The sequence below is a fragment of the Chlamydotis macqueenii genome, chromosome 23 (genome assembly GCF_036417535.1).
Source record: "Chlamydotis macqueenii isolate bChlMac1 chromosome 23, bChlMac1.mat, whole genome shotgun sequence".
In the NCBI taxonomy this organism is placed as follows: domain Eukaryota; kingdom Metazoa; phylum Chordata; class Aves; order Otidiformes; family Otididae; genus Chlamydotis; species Chlamydotis macqueenii.
In genome coordinates this window covers 5027795-5048312 of record NC_141578.1, presented here as the reverse complement: position 1 = coordinate 5048312, position 20518 = coordinate 5027795, and the positions used below count along the sequence as shown (strand labels likewise).

At 43.9% G+C, this 20518-nt stretch overlaps 1 protein-coding gene across 1 annotated transcript; it reads left to right on the top strand.

Moving 5' to 3' along the window:
• Positions 1–1872: 1872 nt before the first annotated feature.
• Positions 1873–14519, top strand: PM20D1 (peptidase M20 domain containing 1). Its single transcript, XM_086765621.1, has 13 exons — positions 1873–2089; positions 3490–3576; positions 4184–4416; positions 5879–5965; positions 6746–6879; positions 7314–7433; positions 8216–8291; positions 8525–8586; positions 8837–8915; positions 9999–10070; positions 10917–11085; positions 11790–11889; positions 12739–14519. Exons 1-13 carry the CDS (start codon positions 1873–1875, stop codon positions 12866–12868), a joined length of 1566 nt encoding a protein of 521 aa, XP_086621747.1. The 3' UTR covers positions 12869–14519.
• Positions 14520–20518: the final 5999 nt, after the last annotated feature.

Genomic DNA, 20518 nt, shown 5'->3' with positions numbered 1-20518 from the left:
ACATTATTGAGCTAATTCACTTGCAGATTGCTAGAAGGCTTTCTGGGGAGAGAAAGTGGGGCTTTCCTACAGCTCCCAGATGTCTCATTTTTAAGAAAAACAGAGCTTCATGAACCATCATAGCTAGACAACCGTTAAAGGAGACCATGCCAGTTTGGTTCTGTGTAACACCTCATTAACTAAGTCACCATTTCTCTACCTCAGTTTCTGATTATGTGGTGCAGGAGAGAGTAATAAAACCAAAGGAGGTTAGTTTCCAAAAGGAAAAACCCACTAACTAATGGATTTTTCTTATTTTAATCTTAGACCGCAGTGATTTTTCCAGAACCATGTATAGCTTGTTCTATAAGGCAAAATCAAGAGATTAATTCCCTTAAATTATCTTTGAGGGTGATTACTCACGGTCTTTTGTTACTGCCCGAGTGCTCCTTTTACTTGCTTGTATGAAAAAAAGCAACAAAGAAATTGGTGCAATGGAACAAGAGAATATCCTACAGTAGCTAATCAATATTTCTGTATCTCTGAGGTGGCATCACGTTAAATGAGGAAAATTCCAATTTCCAGTTCTTCATTCAAGGTTAATTACAGGAGGGTGATTCCGCAGTCTCAGGGCCTGACAGGCCAAACGCAGGAAGCCTCAGAGCAACAGACCATGTATAAAAAAACAGATTGCATTTCTTGAAGTCGTAACAGACGGGATGTCAAGAGAGACGGCTTGACAGTAGCCACACTGACTACATGCTCTGCGATTCTGATGACCCAGGAAGATGGATACCTCATTTCTGTAGCCTTGGGCCAATTCCGGCAAAAAAATGTAACATCAGTGGGCAAATGGCATTGCTGGAGGCATAATGCAGCCAGTGCAAAGTCTCAGTTTCCAAGTGCCTGAGCAAGAGAATTCGGGAAGCTCAAATTCACGCTGGGGTAGAAATATTTTGATATCCAGTGTCTCTTTATAAAGTAACAGTGATGTTGATGTGTAATGGCTCTGAAGCCTTACTTGTTAAATGCATGATGTATAACCAGCTGAGAAATGTTTGTAATTTATTTAATTTAATATTGGTTTCGTTCATTTTTGATAATAAAGAATGTGTGAACAATCATCTGCTGCTTCTGCTGATTCCAGAGCAGGCTTTCCATGGCAGCTCCCATCCAGTACTAACCATCTCGGGACAGTTTATGCCGTAGGAAGATGGGATAAATCTTCAAATTCAGTACAAGACAGCCGTAAAGAAGGGAAAAACAATTTTTCCAATGTGCTCCCTGGTGAAATTAGGCAAGAAGCGATGCATTTTGAAAACCAGGTCGATTTAAACCGCGTTAGGAGCGAGGCTAGCACACTCCAAGGCACACCACCGCGCCCAGCTCAGGCCCATCGCTTGACCTGGTCCTCACCAGCATCCTCCTGCCCAGCTCGTGGCCCCACTGAACCTGGGGGTGGTTATTCCCCACCGGGACACCTTTTCTCCCCAGGCGCACTGTCATTTTGGGAGCAGTATCCTGAGGCCCAGCGCTCTTGGCCTCCCAGCAGGCTCCAGGCACAGCCCAAGCCAGGATGAAGGGACATTTCCATTACTGATTGCTGCTGTGGGTACCAAGCACCGTTCTCCACCGTCCCTCAGCGTCTCCTCGAGATAAGAAATACGCGATTTCACGGAGGGGAGAGACAACCCAGACGCCGCACACATCCGCCCGCCGCCATTTCAAATCCGCCGCGACGCAGAACTACAACTCCCAGGAGCCCTCGCGGAGGGGGCGGGTCCAACCCGCCCATTGGCCACTCTTTCGTGGGTAGCGTGACGATTGGCGTTCCGCCACGCCCGTCCACTCATGAGCGGGGCAGGCGGCGGTGGCGGCCCGAGTCTGCCGGGGATGGCGGGCGGGAGCGGGAGGCCGCAGCAGCGGCGGGCGGCGGCGTGGGCCGCGGGCCTGGGGCTGTGCGCGGCGGTGCTGGCGCTGGTGGCCGTCGTGCTGCTCCGCGCCTACGTCCTGCGCTCCCCGGCCATCCCGCGGCTGTGGGCGCGGCGCGGCGGCGGCCCCGCCGCCTTCAGTGCTGGCGAGAGGCTGGAGCTCAAGGAAGCGCTGCGAGGTGAGGGGGCCCGGTGGGCCGCCCTAGCCGGCCCCGCTCTCCCGGGCCTCCCCGCGGGCCTGCAGCCCCTGTGCCCCCCTCCACCCCCGGTTCGGGGGTTGTTGCCGGCCCTCTGTTTGCTCCGGGGGTCCCGAGCTCGCCCTGGGGCCGTGGCGGCCCGCTCCGCAGGGAGAGAGGTTGGCAGCGAGGGCCGGCCCTGGGGCACGGGTGGGAACAGGGCAGCGGTGGAGGAGGACGCTTCCTCAGGTGCTTTCCCCTCGGAGGAAGGCGGTTGTTTATTCTGGTGAAGCCAGCTTTCTTCCCATGTTGATTTTCTTCACTGCTTCCCTCTCATACACACAGAATGCTCCAGGCACCCCGTGACTGCGTTTTCTAAGACATCTCTTTGTCCACTGGATAAATCATTGTTCGTTTTTTATTTTCCTTTCTTGCTGGCTGAAACCTTGCACGCCACTTTGCGGTAGGCATCCTGTCCCTAACAAGTCGGGCTGTATTTGTGCTCTCTGACACAGTTTTCTGCGGAAGACTGAGGATGTTTAGATCTCATGAGGGCTGGCAGTTTGCAGGAAACCACCGTCTGGCATGCAGCGGTAGTCCTTGGCTGTTCAAGAAGGAGTTGAGTTATGTAAATCTCATATGTTGCTAGTTTGGAAGATTTATTGCCCAGTAAACTCTGTTTACATACTTTTAAATGGGAAAATGCAGGGATATGAGAGACACTTGTTTCTGTGTTTCTTCTTGAATAACACGACCTTTAAAAAAATCTATAACTTCCCTTGGCGCATCCTCTTAGGAACGGTGGCTGTGACTGGAACTAAGTTATACCCATGTCTTGCATGACAGTGACTTGGTGTTGGAGAGCAGCCTTGTGTGACCCTGTTTAAATGCCAGAGCAGACAATAGGAGCAACAAAAGACCTGTCTGTTTATAGGTCTTTAAGGTTTGGAGCAGAATGAAAGAAGGTGCTGTAGCAGTCTTGCCATCACATCCTGACTTATGGTTGAAAAAGAACCTTGAACTGCCAATTACGCTGCCTGCTTAGCTGCCAGCATAGTTGGTGACTATGAGGAATCGGTTCTCCCTAGCAAAATGCCGCTGCTTCTGGACAGTAGCATTGCTAAGAACATTGTTCAGCACTTTAGGATGAGAAATGGAGTTGAAGTGTCTAGAGAAGTACCTTGGCTGAAACTGGAAGGGAATACTGGCGTGCTGCATGTGCACAGCTCAGCTGAGGCACATCAGTCTTTTGATAGTGGCAGCTCTTACTATCCTGTGAAATCATCTTTAACACCTGGAAAATATTCAGGAACATGAATATTACATTCCCATTTGAAATGCAATTCAAGTGTTGTTTGACTGATTTCAGTGTCAAATGATTTCTGCTTCGTATTTCATTGAAGGTGCTATTAAAATCCCAACTGTTTCCGTATCTCCAGAGGACTTGAATACAACTGCCATGGCAGAATTTGGGAATTACATTCAGGAAGGTACTAAACTTTCATTCTTGGCAATCTCTGCTGCTCAGTTTTATTTTTGTAAACAAACCGAAGAGAGTATGTATGGTTCTTGAATATAATGGAACAGAATTTTATTTTATTTTTCCCCAGTAAAAGACTGGCAAAAATGGCATGTGAAGGTCCCTTCTGTAGCAGTGGACTTTGGTGTAGCAATGGCCAAAGCTAGAACAGGGAAGGTTCAAATGGCTTTTTGCAGTGGTGGCTTTTGGTCCTTGAGATGGTTAAATACCTTGCCATTAAAAAAAAAAAAAAAAGGGAGGAGAGGAAGACTACCTCTGCTTCAGCCTGCTTTTTTGGCAGTTCAGTCATGCTGCCTGTGAAGCAGCTGCAGCACTGGTGAACAACAGTTCCTGGTTTTGCTTAGGAAAGTCTTAAATACGAAGTGAGATGGATTGGTGGAAGTGTGAGGGTGAAGCTGCACTTCTCCTTCCTGAAGCAAATCTGTTGTGGTCAGTCTTACAGTGCGCCCTTTGAGGCTGAAGAGATGACTACTCTATGGAATATAAAATGATAAAATTGGACATTATTGTTAATATTTCTTTTTCATGTGTTTGATTTTTTTTTTCTTCCATAACAGTCTTCCCGGCTGTATTTTCTTCAAAGTTCATTCAGCATGAAGTTGTTGGGAAATACAGCCATCTCTTTACTGTTCAGGGCTCCAACCCTGAAATGATGCCCTATATGCTGCTTGCACACATGGATGTTGTGCCTGCTCCCCCAGAGGGCTGGGATTTCCCTCCCTTCTCAGCTGCAGAGCATGAAGGTTTCATCTATGGAAGAGGAACGCTGGATAACAAAAACTCTGCCATAGTACGTCGTCTTGGTAATATGGTTTCAGAGAGATACAAAGCCTGAAAAAGGCAGATTTCTCTTGAAATTCCTATATTTTCTCTCTTGCCCCTCTTTAAATGCAGGATTTTAATGATAAATTCCTAAGCCTTGCCGTTTTCTCCCAACTTTTCCTAGAGATGAAGTGGAGTGGTCTTTTTTTTTTACTGGAGAAAACAGAGTTAAAGCTCTTAAAAGATACAGAAAAACATATTCGCAGATGCAGATGTATTTGGTTAAATGCCGTATTTAAATTTTTTTGTCAAATGCTGTATTTGAAATCAGGGATAGACTTTATACTTTTTCCCAGGTGTCGGGTGGGCATTCAAAGCCAAAGTTGGCCCTTTGGAAAGGCTTGAGTTTCAAAATAAATAATGCTTATTTAGTATTATAGTCAAATAACCTTGTATCTTTTATTATCTCGTCTGTGGCAGAACAAATTGCTGTTGTACTAAGTACATTTGGGAGGAATAAAGTACAAAAAAAAAGATTGATCTGTGGATTTCTCATTTGGGAAAACGGTGATGGAAGAATTAGTAAGGAAAATAGTCCTTTGTGACTTGCAAAGATTACTTTCATGGCAGTCCTGTATTTAAATTTAGACAGATGTTTAGCAAACCGGTGTCACAGACGCTGCGGCTGCTTATTGCAGCATAGGCTGTACTCCTAGAAAGTCTCTTCAAGTTGCTTGATCGTAAATTTCCAAGCCTTGCAACTTAAAACTTTATTTTGGTGCTTCCTTCTCCTGTGAACTGCACAAGTAACTCCACAAATGGACAATAAAAATCTACAATTTCAGTGAACACAGCAAAAATGGGTGCTGACAAGGTAGAGGCGATATAATTTCTGCAGAAATGTAAAAAATTAACTAGCTTAAATTGAAAAAAAAAAAAACAGGTGAGATGGAATAGTATAGCAAATGGTAGATTTCATTTCTCATTCTTCAGATTGAGTTTCTTGTTCTTCTGTTTCTGTCTTCGTAGCGCTTTTTGTACAAACTGTACTGCTTATTAAAATAAATTGATGTAGTAGTTCAGATCAGAGCCAAACTGTGTGTAGGATAGGCAGTCTGAAGGAACAGTGAATTTCTTGGATAATTATAACTCGTGCTTCCTGTGCAGTTTCTCACTGACTTCATCAGTAGCAAGAACAAGCCGACACTGTTTTTTCTGTATGTACGCTGACACTGTGTTGCACACTAAGTCTTTAGCATTATTAATCAAGAATATTGTAGCATTTTTTTTTTTCCAGAGAATATGAATATCATCAGTAGGAGTTGTGGAAATAAAAGCTCAACTGTAAACAGGACAAAGTGCCCTTAGGGGCTGTGAATGCATCATATTTATTTTATGTTACACTGCATTCTTTTACGTTTATTCTCCTTACCAGCACACAAGAATAGTACAATACATTCTGCTTTTTTTTTTTTTTTTTTTTTCTGCAGGGTATTCTGCAAGCTCTAGAATTTCTGCTGAGAAGAAATTACAGACCCCGCAGATCTTTCTATGTTGGCATTGGACATGATGAAGAGGTATTTTCTTTCATTTCATTAAAATAAGTAGTTGTTTGCATTGTTCGTGTGTGTAACAAGGCTTAATTTTTAAGCATTGTTTAGCTAGAAAGTCTTTCCTGTTTTTCTTGGTTATGTGGGTAGATACTGTGTCAGGCACATGGTCATAGTTATATATTGATTGTTTGGCTTTAAGCGACACGGACAAAGGGTTTGGTGTGATGAGCAAAGAGAAGAGAAAACAGGGTGTTATCTCAAATTCTTTTCTGCATGGAAGGTGCAGCAGGAGTCACATTTTGGAGTACATACAATACATGAAAAGCCAGCCTAAGATTTACATGATTGTCTCAAATGATCAGGAAGAACTAATAAAAATATTCCGCTTTTGCTGTGGGTATACCCCTTAGTAAACAGTACAAAGAGGTGGTTCTATTCATTCATTTTCAAAATAGTTAAAATGAATACCTCTTTAAAATGGCTAATTAATCTGTGGCGCTTACAGCTCTGAGGTATCATTGTGTCTGAGAACGAGTAAGATTCAAAGCAACATTCAGTGAGTGGTGAATGAAAGCATTCCTCGGTGTGGGTATAAATTCACCTGCTACTAGGCCATTAACAATCTCCGATAAATTTTGCTAGGAAGAATCTTTTATTGACAGGTTGCTCTAGAGCTATTCGCTAGGGAATTTCTTGCATTCTTTGCATTGTAGCACTGGGCACTGTCAACAGCAAGATGTTTCCCAGTATTCTTCCCAATGGTGTGGCTTAATCTGACCAGTTCCTCTGACTGGATTCTCACAGGTGTCTGGGTGGAACGGCGCGATGAAGATTGCAGCTCTGTTGGAAACTAGAGGAGTGAAACTCTCCTTCTTGCTAGATGAGGGAAGCGTGATACTAGATGGCATCGTTGCAGGAGTGCAGAAGCCAGTAGCTCTGTAAGTAAGAGAGAACACAGTTGACCATGATGAAAATGATCCATTTTCAGTAATTACTTTGTGGAAATGACCTCAATAAAATATGTTCTCAAGGTATGTAGCAGTTTTGGTGTTGCTAAAGCTACAGCAGTGGCACAAAGTGCAAGCAAAGGACCTTTAGCATTTGCTTGCTGTCCGTCACAGCTGTGCTGACAAAAGCAGAATGTTCGACTTAGCTAGCGCAAGCATGTTAACAGTACGCTGTACAGCCTGCTGAGAAGCAGGCAAGACATCAGTCCTCCGGACATTTAGAGATTGTGTTAAGGATTTGTTGTTGCTGCTGCTTTGGTGTTTATGATACTGAGAATATATAGAGTAGTTGTTTTTACCTATAGTCTGTATAGGTCACGTATGTTGAAGTTGCATTAATCATTTATTTATTTGTCATTGTCTAGAATTGCTATCACAGAAAAGGGTTCAATAACACTGAACTTCACTGTTGAAAAACAGCCAGGACATTCATCGTTTCCTCCGAAGGAGACAAGTATTGGCATTCTTGCAGCAGCGATGTCCAGGTGAGGGCTTCCCTGTCATCTAACATCGAAGACAGTCAAGCAGACTCCTAAGTCACTGATATGTTACTTTCTTTTTTTAATATTTGTATTTAGAGTATTTTGCAAATTCCCTGTATGTATTTGAAATTGAACATTGTAGCTCACTTGGAAGGACAGAAATGCAATCCCCAGCAAAGGGACAATTGCCAAATATCTGGAGTGTCTTTTCACTTCAGCTGTTCCTGTTGATTTCTTAAAACCAAGACAATGGGTGCACCTTGATGTCTATCATCGTTTACTCTGTAGCGACAGAGATTGCTTTGTTTGGGCTGCAGAACTTCTCTGGAATTCATTCTTGCGTATATATAATTACCATCTAGCTGGTAATTATCCAAGCCAGTAAACATGATGTAAAGTCAGAATATGACTGGGTAAATCAGCTCTTTATGTGTCTGTTAGATATCAAATTGGCTAATAAATATGCATTTTAGAAAAACTTAGTATGTACAGATATGATGGAATTTGGTGTGTTATTTTTGTAGATTTCCCTTTATTCTTTATAAGAGTCAGACCTTTGGATTTTTTTCAGCTGTTCTTGAAAGAAAATGTTTGCATGTGACTGCAATGCCCAGAAATCTGTCACAGAGCTGTCTTCACAGATTTGCTTACTGGGTGAGGAAAGTGTGATTGCATCTCAAATACATGGATACATCTCACAAACCAAATTGCTGTCAACCTTCTGGAGCAATAATAACTAGTGATTTTTTTTTTTTTATTTCAAATCTTGTTTTGCTTTGTCATAGACTGGAGCAGAATCCCTTGCGCAATCTGTTTGGCTATGGGCCAGAGCTCATGACTATGGAGCACCTTGCATCAGAGGTGAGGAAAGAACTATAATTTCATTCTCAGGTTTTCATATTAATAAGTGAAGAGTAACCCAGCAAATGAATTTCGAGCACAGTTACATTGTTCCTGGAAAGCAGAAGACTTAAGCCAGCCTTTGTCCCAGATAACGGCTTCTGCTGGAATTGTTTCAGCCATAGCCAACTGACTACTCTGTCTTCTTGGAAACTGGGAACTTTCTGATTTGTGGTTTTGTTTCTTCCACTTAGTTCAAGTTTCCTCTCAATCTCATCATGAGCAATCTATGGCTGTTTTCACCTATTGTCAGCAGGTAAGAAACTATATCCTTGATGAACCGGCCTCACCCTTAAAAGATGAAGACCACTAGCCATTTCTAGACTTCCCAGGAAATCAGTTATGCCATTTCATGGTTCAGACAACATCAGTGCATTACTGTTAATAACCACTTCGTTAATTAGATAGGCCATCGTGCAGCTTATTGCCTATGTAATTGTGGTGCTTATGTTTTATTGATTATTAAACTTCTTTGAAACTGGTTTTTTTTTTTTTTTTTCCATAAGAGTTCTTGCCTGGAAACCTTCCACCAATGCCTTGATTCGAACTACTACAGCAGTCACAATGTTTAATGCAGGAATCAAGGTAGTTTCATTTTGATTTTTCTCCGTCTAGGCAATTAGGACATTTGGTTTCCACCTATTTGTGTCCAGTTATAAGATCAGTACCAGCCCTGGTCTTAGACCCTGTGTGGTGTCACCACGAGTCTTATTTTAACTTGAGATGTGGCTTGGATTTAGCTACAGTTGAAAACTACTTATTTCAGAAGTGTCTGATCTCTGTCACAAAAAGACCTCTGTAAACTAGTGTTAAGCTTGTCCATCCTAAAATGCAAACAAGAGTGTTTTCTATGTAATCATACAGAGTATCAATGACAGTATTTGAAACCATGTCGCAGTCATAAACACTTCCTTAGCGCAGATGGGACTCTGTGTTTGTGAGCACAGGTCTGGCGTTTACCTTCATTGGGGGTTTAGTGTGCACCTTGGACTGAGAGATAACAGGTTCTGGCTAAAACAGCCAGATCTTGCCCTGATAAGGAGATGTAGCTATCCAAAAATACTGTAGCCCTGGAAAATAAACAGACTGTTTGCTGTGTCCCTGAAGAAATCTGTTACTGAAAAGCACCACTGGACAAGAAAACAAGATACAGTAGCTGAACAGTGACACTGAGTGGCCAGGAGAGAAGTGACACCCTGGTTTCTTGGTTTTTTCTGAAGATTACACCTGTTTTGTTAAACAAAATTATAAATATTCATCCTGTAGAAGAGAACAGTTATGTGTCTTTGGTAATGTTATTTGTTCAGTGATTTATGTGTGTCACACTTGGGGAAAAGTAATATGACAATTAGGTAAAAATATTGCTTAAAAAAAGCAACATAAACTTTCAGAATTTCTCAGTATAAAGTTTCTGAAGGGAGAGGGCTTATCTGAAAAGGAAAAGTTGTATATAACAGCTAGCATAATTTTTCTTGAATCAATTAATATCTTTTTGTGTAGTTGTCTGCATTATGGATGATATACAGTATTTTAATACAGAGTACAGAAAGCGATATCACATGTAGTGGAAACAGAGTGAAGCATTAGTCTAAGGCCTGGAGTTGTTTGAACAGTTTTGAGTTTACAGTTGTCATTTTAATCTGTTTTTTGGTCCTTCCTTTTTTCTAGGTAAATGTCATCCCATCGGTTGCAAAAGCAACCGTGAACTTCCGGATCCACTCTGCAGAGAAGGCCACTGAGGTACTTGCTGTACCCCCAGATGCAGGGCTGTTCTTCATCCCGTTCTGAGCAGAGTGGCATTTGGCCATTTGTGGCAGCAGATCTGCTCTATAAGTATACTCTATTCATCCCTCCTTGTATTCATACAAGCAGTGGAAGGGGAAGATTGGGGAATTGCTCCTTTATGGAGACTATCAGAAACGTCGCTTATCTAATGTCTTTCTTCCTTCTTTGAGATGGATTGCAAAGTGCATTGTTTACTGTGGCTTCTGAATGTGGAGCAGAGCAAGAGGCAGGCCAGACTTGGAAGTGTGCCTTGCAGTTATATCGAGCAGATTTCAGAAGTCTTTTTGTGCCAAAGAGCACATGGATCATATTCGATTATGGAATGGAAACGTTAAGGTGTTTGAGCTGTGAGAATGTGCACACTTCAGTAGGCATGGCGTGCCTGTCCAGGCAAGGACAGCTGTGAAACACTGTCAGTAAATAGTATCTTCCCTTCCCAAAGCTTTGCTGAAGTTTATCTTTCTGGAAGCTTTTTCTGGATTGTGTATTTGGATGACCCAGCTACCAAGTAGCAGCAGTTTGACCACCTGCCTTTCAGGACTGAAGCAGTCCAGGCATACCTTGAGACACTGATGTGCATCTGATTGCACTGGGGTTAAAAAATATAGCTCAAGTGTCAGCCATCCACTGAGTAAGAGGAGGAGAGACTGCTACACAGTTTCAGTCCTAACTTCATTGGCATTTGCAGCCACAATTGCCAGTTCACAGACAAATGTTTTCCGGAAAGTGGAACATTTGTTGACATCTAGAAAGGATGCTGTGTCATTTATTTCGCTTATTTAATCTGTGTTTTACCCGTAGGTGCTAGAGGTAGTTAGAAACATTATTGCTGATGACAGAGTGAAGATTGATGTAGTAGAGGCCTTTGACCCACTCCCCATCAGTCCTTGGGATGACCAGACATTTGGAGTCCATATTTTTCAAAGAACCATTCTGGATACTTTCCCAGATGTTGACAGTGTAGTCCCAGGTAACAGCAAGCACGTGATTATTATTGTTTCCTCTTCAGCTTCCGCCCTGCTTTTCTTTCCCTCATCCCCCAATATTGACTTGTTTCTATTTTCTGTGTATTTCTCCACCCCAGCTGCTAACTACTGGAAACAGCTGTTTTTTCCTCTTTTTATTTGGTTCCCTCTTTATGTTTTAGAAGTTTTAATGTTGTTTTTTAGTGGTGGAAGTAAAAAAGCAAACAGGAAACTGACAGAAACAATGAGCCTTGAATTTAACTCTCTGCACATACAAAGGAATCTCTTCAGGGAAGAAAGGCATTCTGAGCGAGAGTAGGAGGTCTTCTTGCTTTAGCTCTTCTTTTATTGCTTTCAGAGCTGGCAAAGCCATTCCTGCTTTTCTGTATTGTTCCTTATGATACCAGCCCCTTCCCTTTCTCGCCACCCCTTCCCAGTTCTGTACTGTTTGTTGGACTGCAGCTTGAAGCTTAAACTTTTGTGGAGGCTGAGTGTCATGGCTGTTCTTAGAATGTTTGAACTGTATGTTTAGCTCCTCCAGTTCGTGAAGGAGAGAATGTTCTTCAGGACATTCCAATAAACTGTTTCCAGTGATTTTGCTCTTGGGGTCATATAGAACTGTTATCAGTTGCCTTTCCTTTTTCGTGGAAAAGTGTGGGTCATGAAATTGCTGCTCTCACACAAAGTAAACCTGAGGTTTGTTTTCCAGGCACGTGTATTGGAAACACAGACAGCAGGCATTTCACTAACGTCACAAGTGCCATTTATCGATTTAACCCACTGCTCTTGAAATCAGACGATCTTCCCAGGTACTGTGTTCTGTCTGCATGTGGGCAGCTCTTTGGGGTGGGGACTAGTGAACGAGAAAATCGATATGCGTTAGGCAAAAGAAGGAAACCCAACCTTGTATACCTTGGCGTGGTGGTGGTGTTGCCTCACATTCTGTTAGGCCACCCATTTCCTGCAGATTTGGGTGCTGCACAAATAGGGGATGGTAATTACACTGGGAGAGTGTTAGCCCTTACTCTTCTTTACTTCAGATGCAGACAAGACCTCATTTCGGTGTCCCGTTTGGTAGTACAGCAGTGCTGTGAAGCTGACTGGACCCTTTATGTAGTGCTGCCATGTGAAAGGTGGTGTTCTGGTAGTTGGCCTCATTTAAGAGGTCTATCCGTATGTTTGGACACATGCCACTCTGAACTTATTTGCTTCTTAAAGCTGGAAGTTAGGTTTCCTGGAGTAAAGTGATAACAAAGAACATCATCATGCAAAGGATTGTTTATTTAGCATGTACTGCATGTGTCACTTTCTTGAGGTGCTGATGATACAGGAGTAGAGTGTTCTTGTAGCTGTACAGGACAGTGACATAAATGGCCAAGAAATGGGCAGAGAGCTGGAATACTGTTTTTTCTTTTCACATCCACTATGGACTTAGTTCTTGTGCTCTGAGCCTTAGCATCAGTAAATTTGGTTGGCCTGGGGAACAGACATTGCAGTTACAGTGCAGTATTTGGTGTATATCGTTGTATTCTTGTGCATTGCTTTATGAAGTGAACTTGCATTGCTTTCTGAAGTGAACAGGCAGGTAGGGTGCTGGCTATATGCAGGTGGGTCACAAATGCCCACTGGAATGAAAAACATTCTTCTCTTTCTACCAGGATCCATGGGTTGAATGAGAGAATCTCAGTTGAGAATTACGAGAAACAAGTTGAGTTCCTCTTTCAGCTGATTAAGAACTGTGATACTGACGAGCTTCCGGAGCCTCACGCGAACTCCCACGAGCTGTGAGAAACGCACCTGAGAAGAGCAGCTACTAAGGTGGACTCCGGGATGGCAGGGGCTTGGGCCATAAGATGCGGTTGTGTGTTATGTATTGAGCTATGTCTGGAACTTGTTTTTTGTATATTGTGGTTTACATACAGATGGAAAAACTGCTGGTTGCTGCTTTAGGCCGATGTACAGTTTGCCGGGAAGTGATAAGAACCTGGACAAAACACAACAAGTAACCCTAATTTCTGTTCCTCCCTGATCTGACACGCAGCCATTAATCTGGCAGTATTAATTTTTTCAGCGCTTTCTTTAAGCCTCTGAAATTGGTAGTCACTTAAAAATCTAAGCTATAATCAGCAGTCAGTCATCTATCAGCAAGAGATGAATGTTCCTATGTGTGCTTTTGACAAACTCGTTTTGTCCAGTTAATTCATTTTTCACAAATGATGTGTCTGTCGAAAGCTCACGTGAAAGGTTTGTGACATGGCACAGGTTTCATTAATTGGTGGAGTTACACTAAGAGTTTGTGGCACTGCTGCTTGGTATGGGCTTCTTCCCCAGGTGAAGCTCTCAACCAGCATCAACGGTGCTCTCAACAAGTGTCGGTGTTAACTGGAGTACAGCTACGTTCTCCCGCACATGCACTGATCTCTGACTCTATTTTAAAATAACGAGCTCCAGAAGTTCTAGGTATGTTGTTTTAACTGATGTTGCCCTGATCTCAGAGGTACTGAAAATTTTTCTTCCTATCTTTTCAGTGACCTTTTTTTTTTTCCCCTCTTCTCTCTCTCTTTGGTAAGGCCCAGGCTACGCTGTAGAGCTGGGTGCCAGAATAAGATGATCTTTAAGATCCCTTCCAACCTAAACTATTCTATGACTCTGTTCCGTGATTAATAAGGAATTGCAGCTTTAAATAAGAAACTAAATCAGTATTGTCTGCTCAATATACATTCTTTTTTCACCGAATCCATTTCGGTAGTGTACGTTTCTCTTTTTTCCTTCTGAGAACTTGACTGTGAAATATGGTGAAGCCTTTCAGTTTCTTCCAGTTCAGTGGGAGCTGAGAGCCTTTGTTCCTTCGTTGCCTGCGCAAGCAGTTTTCACTGTACTGCGGCACTTCTGTTGACTCAGCTCTTTGGGAATCCTGGTGTAGACAGGGCATTGCTGTTGACTCTGTTTCATCTTGCACTAGCGTCCTACTTTGTTAGCACTGAAGGGTTAAGCATTCTTTTGGCCTTGATAGTCTCTTTAGTTAATTAAACAAAGAAAGAATTAAGAACCAGATGTTAGCCCAAGTAAAGACGGGGTGAAAGCTGCTTTGTAGCTCTGACAGGCAGACTCTGTGCTGTAGGTACTAGTGCAACTCCTCCTGTTGCATTGTTGTGGAGATGTGTGTCTCTCTTTCAGAGTTTGAATTATATACTGGAATGGGTGGTTGTTCTGCTCTAAATTAATATTGTGGAATGTACTGGAATGTACAGGAAATACTCTGAAACGTATCCTGAAAAACAGCGATGGAACTGTGATTCCTATTCTTTCCGTTCACCGTTCTCTTATTTATTTGCAGTCTGATCTTATCAGTACGGCCAATGGGCTAAAACTGTATAAATCTACTAAATAATTGAAACCGTATCGGCATTTTCATCTAATAAAACACGGAATGCAGATTCTTTTCTGATTATTTTTTTGTCTGTATCTGTATAATTGCAGGGAAGTAATTTCCACACCTGATTCTACACTAGAGCAAGTCATAAAGTTTCCATCAAAACAAATCCACATATTTTCCAGCCTGCTTTCATCAAACTCTCTCTGGTGTTCCCCTTTCTATACAAAATTAGCTAACTCTACTTATGCATTATTGGGTAGTAAATAGCTTGCATCTTTTACGGTTTGTTGCATTTTGTCTGTGCGCCCTAACGTCATTAATTCGTTTAGCCGCATGTCTATGGCTCTTTTGTGAAGGTGCCATTCCTCTTGCAAGCTCCTGTTGCAGACGCGGCAAAATTGATGTGTTAGGGAACAGCACAGAATAAAATACATGCCTGGGACTGGGAGGTGGAGGAAAGTTGTTGGGGTTTTTCATTGTTGAGTTTTGGTTGGTTTTTTGTTTGTTGTTGTTTTTGTTGTTTGGTTTTTTTTTTCTCTTCACTCTGGCAAGTCTCTATAAAGACCACTGAGTCTCAAGTGTTCTCTTTGACTATAGCAGTATGAGTTCAGTATCATTTAACAGCTTCACTAGTGACCTTGCTGATGGGATGGTGCATCCTCAGCAGATTTGCAGATGATGCGAAACTGGGAGGAGTGGTTGACTCACCTGATAGTCGTGTTGCCATTCAGATGGATCTTGTCAGGCTGGAGAAGTGGAAAAATGGGACTCTTATGAAGTTCAGCAAAGGGAAATACAAAGTCCTACGCCTGGGGAGGAATAAATCCACACTGGGGAGTGGCTGGCTGGAAAGCAGCTTTGCAGAGAAGGACACGGGTGTCCTGGGGGACAGGTTGAACATGAGCCAGTGATGAGACAAAGGAGGCCAACAGTGTCCTGGGAGTAAGTCCCTTCCAATCTCAGCCTTTCTGTGATTCTGTTGTAGGGCTCAGGTTGCAAAAATCCTAACTTGGACCAGGCTGTTGTGCAGTGAAGGCCGGGGTGTGGTGTGGAAAGACTGATTTCTTGCCTGTTGTAATAGCAAATGGGTCCTAAAGACATAAAGTGTCCTTTATATTTTGAAATCTCCTGTCCTCAAACAAAAATCACTCATCTTTGTGTGTTGGTGAGGGTTGTTTCTTTAGGGGATGTTCATCTGAAGATTCATTTTGCTGCTGCAGGAAAAGTGAAGGGCGAACAGCGCTGGGAAGGCAGGGTTGTTTTTGGCAGGTTCTGTGCAAATGTGTGCCGTGAGGTTTCGCTAATGCAGCTTGTTGCAGAGCCTCATTAAGTGCTGCTCATCAGCCAGTGCTGGAATCATGCGGTGCCTCTGCACTGGGTAAATGTTCAAGAGAGCTTTACTGCAACCTGAAGCCGCTAAACTGAAGTGCTTGAAACAGACTGTATCTTGCAGGATCCAGTGGTGAAAAAGCACATTCCTCACCTCTGCCCATTTTTTCCCGTCCCTTCTGATGATAATCAGCGCTTTTATCCGTGCGGCAGCTTTGCCTATCATATTCTTAAGTCTCCTTATTTTATCATATTAGCTGCCATGTCAGGCTTATCTGGCGCAATTCTGATGGCTTGCTCCGTGATTTGGTATCTGCACACCTCTCCTGACAGAACAGCTTGCTTTCCACGCCATTTTACTGCTCCCATGATATGTTTTCAGAGAGTGTCTCTCATCTTGAGTGGTATTTGAAATCTTAGAGTCATCATGTAAATAGTGTCAGGATGATGCGCTGGTCTTTTCTGCTGAGATCATATGCAGCTTTGCGCTGTGTGAGTGGATAGTTGATAAAGCCACCTACACAATGAAAACAGAGTCATAGCTCTGTGAGCTTTTTTTTTTTTTGTAATGAGTCACTGTGCTTTGAGCATCTTGAGCAGTTACATCGATGCATCAGAGAAGGAAAAGCCTGATTTTTGCTCTGAAGACACATAACTGGCTGTCATACCTAATGGGGATTTGTTCGTATTAGTCCAATTCCAGTGTGTTAACGTGTTCCTGTGTTATATCCATAGCAACTTCCTTTTTTTTCCTCTGCTTTGTAGCCCAGTCTACAGAGCTGCCGTTCTTCTGACAACAGTTACTCAAAGTAACGTGTGCAGTTGTCCAGCCACAGCAGCCCGCTGGCTAGCAGACCAGCTGATTTAGCGTCATGCAGGCCCACTGCACGATGGAGAAAAGGTCACATTGCACACCTGCATTTTCTAAAGAAAGCTCTGTTGCTGGCCTCTATTTTACAGGGCTTGGTTTATTTTCAGCCCCAAGTGACCGTGGAGAGTTCAGGCACAGAGCTGGAGGAGAATGCAGGAACGAGGTGTTTACAAAGTTGTTTCCTCCAGCTTTGCATTTGACACTTGCATTCTTGGCTCCTCTTTTGCCATTTTGTTTGGTATTTTGTGGAGCTGGTGAAATCCATTTACTAAAGCAGGTGCTGTGAGAGCTTCTCAGCTCAGCCCGTGCCACCGGGCCCTGGTCTTACCAGTGCTGTACAGCAAGACATCCACTGAGGAACCTGGACGCCGCTCAGTTGTGGCCTGCGGTATCCTTTGCCACTGTAGAGAAGCAGCCATTTTAGTCCCCAAAGGGTTATTGCAAGAGCCTGAACTTAAAGAAACTGCACTGCGTGACCCATGAGGTCTCTAGTACAGCACTGATAGTTGCATGCCAGCATCTCTCAGTGCCCGTAGCGTGGCACAGAGACATGAGGAAGTGCTGCCCAGGGAATTATTTTCCTTAACTGAACAGCACAGCGAAGGCTGTGTGTCATCGGAGTTGCCGTGCGGGGGGCTTGGCTTTGCTTTCCGGTTCCACAGCTTCCCGGGGTAGCAGGGGCAGCAGAGATAAAGAGCTCAGCGTGGTGGGGAAGGGAGTGACCTGCCTCACTCAGTAGAGATCGCTCTGGCTGATTTAAGAGCTGTGATGGTGGGCCCCAGAGGAAGCTGCAGTCAGTTCTCAGCAGGAAGGAAAATGACCACATGGAAGGGTGGTTAATGCAGGGGACAAAGGGTAAATGATCTTTGTCGCTGATGGATTTACCCATGAATTGGTCCAGGCCTGGACAGTGGGCTATGACAAGCAACATGCAAGCCATGTAGCATATCGCAGGGGGCTTTTCACACATCTTTTAATTTATATTTTTAATTCAACACAATGTTGTGGTTTGTTGTAGCCCTGTAAATACTTGGATCGCTTGACCACTGTGCTGGATCTTGTACTTTCTACAACCACGTGGAGGGACCTGGCTGCACTTCAGTTATTTAACTGAGAAACCAAAAAAGCTGCTTCTAGTTCATGGCAGTACTCCTCTGCTCGGTGACTGTGCTGAGGCTCTCCACACACTCTCTGCCCCGTTACCAAAGCTACACCAGGTTATTTTCATGTTTTCTGTATAGTGAGCTTGATTAGAGAAAGGCAGCGGTGCATTACCATCACAGATTGATTCAATGGCCAGAGTAAGGGACATGGACTCCTCCAGAAAGCCCACAGGAGAAAACCTGAATGTTTTTGGTTTTGTTTGTTTGTTGGTTTTTTTTTCCCAGATTATAACTATTTTGGCTGTAGTGGAGCAGATGTACTACATCTGGCGTGTGCATATCTAAAGTACCTTTAAACTTACGAGCTCACCTACTCCTCTTAGTCTAGCTTCAGCACAGGTCTGAGTTCAGCCTGCCTGACAAGCTGCGTAAGGAAGAAGAATTATTATTCTCCCTGGAGCACTTTTATCCTTCCAAGTATACTTGGATTTTTAAGCATTGTTACTACAGTGCTGCCTAGCTGTACAGAGACAGCAGAAAAAGTTAATCCAATGCCCTCTTCGGGATTTTAGGACATGAGAGGGTCTTCATGGGGTAGGAAATAGAGAGGAGTTGAGATTTTTTTTTTTATTTTTATTTGATATTACTGTCTGCTCTGACTAGTCCAGCAGGCTTGTGGTGTTGGTAGTTTCTTCAGCCTAATTTCTGAATATAAATGAATTCACAGCTTATATCTGGAACAAAGCAGACATGTGAGGCGTGTCCTCAGTCCCCCTGTGACAGGTGTCCCTGCTGTCACAGGGTCAGCAGCTGCTGACACAGGAACCACTGGCCTCATGGAACGCAGGAAGCAAGGACCTTTTGGCTCCCCTCTGCCAGATGCTCTCACGTGGCAAAAAAAGCCCTAGGGATGTACCTGACTGAGGCTGACCTGTGTTTGTCACCGCATGTGGGTGGCACATGAACACAGCTGGGAGCGGTAGTCATTTGGACCTTGGAAAAAAGGATGGTGATGGTTTTGTTTGCCTCCAGGCTGGTAAAACAGAACTTCCGTGGTCTGCATTTCTTCTTCCAGATCAGGACCAGATTAGGGTCAGCTGCTGACGCTGTTGCCTGCCCTCATGAACTGCTTTTGCTCTGGACGGACATCTGTAGGGGTAAGTCATTACCCATAACCTATTCAATCTTTGAGTTTGCCTGTTGAGATTCCTGGTTACAAGAGCTTAAGAACTAGGTTCCCTCAGAATCCTTGGTCAGAGGCAGGTGAGACTCCATTCAGATCAGCATTTAGATGTGACAGGCACCAGTGGGGCTAGAATAGAGAGCAAAGGGTTTGACAGGACACTGTCAAATTCTACTTTAGAAGGTGTTTTTGAGTGACTTTGGCCGCACCACTTCATTTTGCTGGTTCTTCTGTGAAAAGGGCAAAATCATCCCGTACGTGTTGTGGTCTCCTAGGCCATGACTGAGTGCTTGCCCAGAGCTGGGTGGCTTGGCAGTGCTGAAGTCATGTGGCTGCTGTAAAACACATGGGCACAGCATTCCATGATCTAGTGTAGCTCCATGGTAAACTCTTTCCTTTCCAAGCGTTTTGTTGCCTTTGGTACCTGCTGGCCTGCAACTGCAAACCCATTTCCTGCCCTTTCATCCTCTGCCTTTCTGATCTCTGCGCGTCAGCGTCGCTGGTGGGGATTTTATCTATTTCTGTTTTCTTGTCTCAGGCAGCTTTTGTCTCCGCGCTTCCACTTCCTGAGCCTGCAGCTGGCCGGACTGTTAATCAACAAGGTCGCATTTTGGTGTGCGTTGTTTTTAGGGGGCTGGGGGACAAACGGTTGTTCCGGGGGAGATACAGATTTTTCCAAGTCAGGAAGGAAAGATGAAGGCAGAAAGAGAGCCCTACAGACCAGGTTTATTTGGACAAAGGAAAATGGAGGCTTGGAGGCAGGATTTGGAAATCCACACCCAGCTTGACTGTGGAACTGCGCTACAGCTTTGGTTAAGGCATCATCTCTGTATGTCTCAAGTTTTCCTTGATGTCTCTTTGCCAGTGTCACAATTCCTGGGAATTAGTTAAATGGCTGTAAATGCTGAAGTACTGGGTTCAAGTAGACTGCGTAGCAGCAGGTGGGTACAAAACCCAGTGCACTTTGCCGGCTACTTTACCACAGCGAAAGCAGCGCTCTGCTCACCTGCGCCAGAAATTCAGCTTTTTTTAGAAGAGACACATTTGCAAAGGTTTTTGGGCCTGAGAAAGCCAGAAAACCGAAGTGGGTTTATCTGAGCTATCCTTGTGCTGCTTTATGTGATTGTATATCCTGCTCTGCTTCAAGTGTGCCAGGCACCCTTTTCTAAAGCAACAAGTATTTCAGGAGAGGAAGCTCCCCATGCTGAATTTTTAATACGAGCAGAAAGAAATTGAGTAGCGCAGCCCACATCTTCAGAAGGGTCTCCATCACAATGGATCTCTTGCTGCCATTGAGCACGGCTGCCTTCGTTTCCTTATTTTAAGAAATGAAGTCACCAGCCCTGCTCACGCTTGACTCAGTGTGTTGGGGGGCGGGGGGGGGGATGCAGTTCCTGTGCTGCCCTCCCTGTTCCCCTCGCACGCATGCTTGTGTCACAGCGATCTATTGGCTCACGACCTGTCTCCAAGGGATGGAGCTGGGGATCACGTAATCGTTCCGGGTAATAACTCGCTGTTGACTGTTTCCTGGGAGGAAAGGAAAGGCAGGAAGGAAAAACAACAACTGGTCAAAAGT

Coding starts and splice junctions, on each gene's coding strand:
- PM20D1 (XM_086765621.1), top strand. CDS start 1,873: ATGGCGGGCGGGAGCGGGAGGCCGCAGCAGCGGCGGGCGGCGGCGTGG. Junction 10,071..10,916: donor CTGCAGAGAAGGCCACTGAG/GTACTTGCTGTA, acceptor TTTTACCCGTAG/GTGCTAGAGGTAGTTAGAAA. Junction 11,086..11,789: donor TGTTGACAGTGTAGTCCCAG/GTAACAGCAAGC, acceptor TTTGTTTTCCAG/GCACGTGTATTGGAAACACA.